Below are 4,166 nucleotides of genomic sequence, written 5' to 3'. Positions count from 1 at the left end.
CAAAAAAATTTAACATAATCCTTTATTATTGCGCTTTTTGCGCGTATGGTTCAGATCTTGGTTAGTTTGCCAGCCTCCTCTAACGCAAATCTGCTCCAAAAGTCGCCCTATGAAGCATGCTCATGGTAAGAGCAGTAGGAAGGTATAAACGGCAACCAAAATTTATCTTACTTTATACAGCGGCTCAGGGGTATCTGCCGTATCTGGATGCGGGGTGGCAAAAAGCGTCAGGATGATGGCCGCAATGTACTTGTCTTGCAAACTAACATTGTCATTTGAACCGTAATTGTCCTTTTTTGCTTTTAAAGTGGTAAGAAGGTGCTGGTGTGTCACCTGTACTTCACTACAACAGCTGAAAAACGGGCTGTTGTCGCTCTGATTTAAATCAGAATAATATGCTATTCTGGCGCTATATCACCTTTGTATTGCTTGAGTGTGTCAATTTGCTTTGGAAACACGTTTGTTTTTATACAGCGGTTGGAAAATAAATCGAGCAAACGACGGTAACCAGAGACTCGTCAAGGGTGTTACCCTCGAATATATACATTTACTGATACCTGGAGTCAAATATTTTGTACTTGTCAACAGCTTTAGCAAGTAGCCGTGTAATGTCATAGATGCTATTATATATGCAAAGAGCGAGCCCAGTTTCGTGCGAATCCCACTCGGTGTCAGCTTTTTGAGACAGAAAAGCTAACGGGAAGTGTAAAATACTGTTTCTCTTCGGAAAGCTGGTCCAACGCATAAAATTATCCTGAAAAGAGTGCTGTATGGAAAGGCATGATGGCTTATAGTATGAAAATATTCTCGACGTAGCCGATGGGCGTTATCATTCACTTGTACAAAGTGGTGACTCCTCATTCAACGCATTTGAATGAGGACATGCATTGAATGCACCGAGTGGGACACTCTAAAAGCGTCCCAGCGTCTGTCGTATGCATCAGCGATATGCTCGCAAAAACCTTTTAGCTGCATCGTGCATATGCACAGACCAGTTTCAACGATATATTCATCGATAGTCATGCTAGGCATGGCGAGTGAAACGTAAATTTAGATCCTGAGGTATGTTTAAGCGTATGTACGTTGATCAGCTGCTTATCAATGTTTACATATGCGTCGTGACTCTTACGAGAACCCACCCGTCTTGGGCTGCTCCATTGTAAAGCATGATCTTTGGGTAGAATCGGCAAAGGATATGACCATTGCAGTTGGCCGATGCCACTCTTTCAATGTGAATTTTGAGTGCGGTTTGGTCTGGCCAAATATTTGCACAACGATTGTGCAACCTTTGCCAGTATGGAACGTCTTCTTTTCGAATTTTGCAAGGAAAACTTTCCTTGCCGCTAAGTTAAGCCACTTGAGAGCCTCGATTCTAGCTTTCCTCGATACGCCACTTGAGGGCTTGGTTTCTGGTTTAACCAGATAAGCCATTTTTGGGCCTTGATTCTGGCTTTCCTGGATCAGTATCGACCACTGATTTCGTCTAAGTTGCATTGACCTTTGCCATTGGATGCAGTGTGCTTCGTGCTACTGACGGTAGACTTGTATGCGTTAGTTGTGCCAGATTGAACTGTATAAGATAAATTTACTGCTTACGTCAAGATGGTACTTGTTATAATAATGTTTTTTTCAATTAAGGGTACACCCGCTCGGCTTGAAATCATTCGTGATGACTAAGACCATGCGTCATTACGTACGACGACATTATCACCATGCATCTCTCAGAATGGGAATGATGGTACATGCTGTTTCACGAGTATAAGATTTGTGTGTAGTTTGTTCCTATTCAGCAAAATTGGGAGAAGAAACTGCTTTCACGTCGCACAAACTACATGTTATCCCATAACGGAGATTGTACCCAAAAAATACTGATGCTATCCTCCTGACGTCGGGAGGACATACCACGTATCGTAAAACTGAAAAATTGGGAAGCAAGGCGTTTTGTAATTGGATGTTACTTAATTAATGAGCGCGCTTGCATTGCTTTTGATGGGATATAACATAAAGTTCATTGTGCGATTGTTCCTATCGCAAAAAACAGAATTTTGTTTGAATGACATATCAATTCTCTGGGTGGACATATAAGTAGAGAAAGACGCACAGGTGGCCCAACATACACAACTGGTAACGCAAATATGTGCGCACGTTTGAGAGTTATCAAAAAGAAATCCCTCGTCGTACTTTGGTGTCTGTCGATAGCCTGCCACTTCTGACGGTAAAATGATAGTACACTATTATGAATTTTATATTTATTCTTTCGAAAAGACACATCAACAAATACTAATCTTGTAAAACGCTTGAGAAAAATGATCCATCCTCTTGCTGTCAGCAAGAATTATTCCGGCAGAGATAAAACAAAAGGCTTCTAGACCAAGTCTTTCTCCGACATTCTGCAACATGGCTATTTTTCTCCAGCATGACTACTCTCTAGCATTTGACCTGTATTAACACCCGCGCTTTCCAATAAAATTTTGGAAAGCTTTATATAAAGCAAATTGCCGTATACCATACGGCCAAATTGATTGCGCTATTAGCTCGGTGAAGAATACCATTCGATGCACATGCGCTAAGCTATACGATTGAATCATTGATTTTGCGTTGTTCACGCAATTAATGTTATCACGACATTTTTCCAAAAATCGTCTAACAAATTTTCGCAGAATCTTACGCCACCTCGGGATAGCAAAATCCCGGTTAAAAAGGGTCTATACTAAACGCCCACCCGATCTCTACCCGGCTCAACCTTCAAGCAAGTTTAATTTTGGATAAATGAAGAGCGGTCATTATCAACAACGTGTGCGATGTTACGGCTGGAACGTAAAATCCAGCGCATACAATAGCAGTGTATTGAAACAGAAAAGTTTGACGTAAATGATATAATTTTGTTAATTACTATTTTATGCTTTTTGTACCCTCGCTATATTAGATTAAAGGGGGTTAGGCAACATATCGGTATTTCTGAGTGGATATGAGTATATTACATGTTCTGTGTGGGCTCACTTAGGCTATATTAGGACCCCTCACTTGCCGACGCGAAGCATATTGATAGAGATGAAAGTTTTTATATTGAAACCAGTATCTGAGCTATATTATGCTCCAAAACACCAGAACGCCTTAAGCCTTTCAATTCAATTGCGGTTATTTAAAAAGCATCACCAAGACGGTCGACTGAGACTGTCGGATGGACCGACGCGCGCTGAAATTTTTTTGAAGGCTCAGTGTGGCCAAACAGAGATGACATGTGACTCAACTGTATTTTTTGACGAGCAAAAAGAGCCGCATTAATGTGGAAACGTTGTAGCTTGGTGCACTCACCAGAGCCACAACCAGTATCTGAATATATGGGGCTATATTTACTTAAAGATCTCATACTACCACCGAGACAGATTAACGTGGCGTCATCGTCAGTTATAGCCTGGTAAACCATTTATCATCATTCCTTATGGGGTAATTACGGGATGGTCCAACACAACGAGCTTCGCACTTGAGAGTATGCCCAGCTGTTTCAAGATTAACATTTTGTCGGTAGCTGTATCAAAATAAAGATATAGAGCGTTTCAGCATGAGCTGGAGGCAGAAGCAAATCTCATTCTAACCTTTGACGTTGCGTTATTATAGCCGTTTTATTGTATCGCTGATACTGCGGCTAAGCATCAACAAATGCTTTGATATAAGCCTTGGGGTGCTCGTCGCATTTACTCAAAATTGAAAGGGCAACGAACATGTTCCACCCAGCACTAATATATTCAGCATGGATTTATACAGCACGCCCAAGAGTATCCACGGCACTTGGACAAAGCGCTAAGTTTATTGACGAGATTGTGGCGGTGCTGAGCACTTGGTTTTGATTAAGCTAAACCATTATGATTTTCAAGCTTGTAACTACATCTAATGGACAAGACGAAAAAATCACATACTTTGCTGAATCAATGCAGTTTAAGATCGCATGTCGATACTTCGTAGCTACATAGTCAGGAATGGCAAACCAAATTGATCGCGATCAAATAATGTTTATAAATATTCAGATGAACTGACAGATGGGGGGAATAGTCACCTGAAAGCAGCGTGTTCTAGTACTGGCGACCCAAAGCTCGCAAGCGGTTGCTGCTCGTTTCAAGGCGATCAAAATAATTTCTTTTGGTGCTGCTACATAATTCTTAAGCGCA

The 4,166-nt window shown here is 41.2% G+C and overlaps 1 protein-coding gene across 1 annotated transcript; it reads right to left on the bottom strand.

Moving 5' to 3' along the window:
* Positions 1 to 3,142: 3,142 nt before the first annotated feature.
* PHALS_08092 (uncharacterized protein) lies at positions 3,143 to 3,518 on the bottom strand (the record flags this gene model as incomplete). The annotated part of the gene is made up of 2 exons (XM_024721674.1): positions 3,143 to 3,415; positions 3,456 to 3,518. 2 exons carry the CDS (start codon positions 3,516 to 3,518, stop codon positions 3,143 to 3,145), a joined length of 336 nt encoding a protein of 111 aa, XP_024586749.1.
* Between the last annotated feature and the right edge of the window lie 648 nt (positions 3,519 to 4,166).

The sequence above is a fragment of the Plasmopara halstedii genome, assembly GCF_900000015.1.
Source record: "Plasmopara halstedii genome assembly, contig: Scaffold_3124, whole genome shotgun sequence".
Taxonomy (NCBI): Eukaryota; Oomycota; class Peronosporomycetes; order Peronosporales; family Peronosporaceae; genus Plasmopara; species Plasmopara halstedii.
The sequence above is the reverse complement of the archived record's forward strand: the minus strand, read 5'-3'. Positions and strand labels throughout refer to the sequence as shown.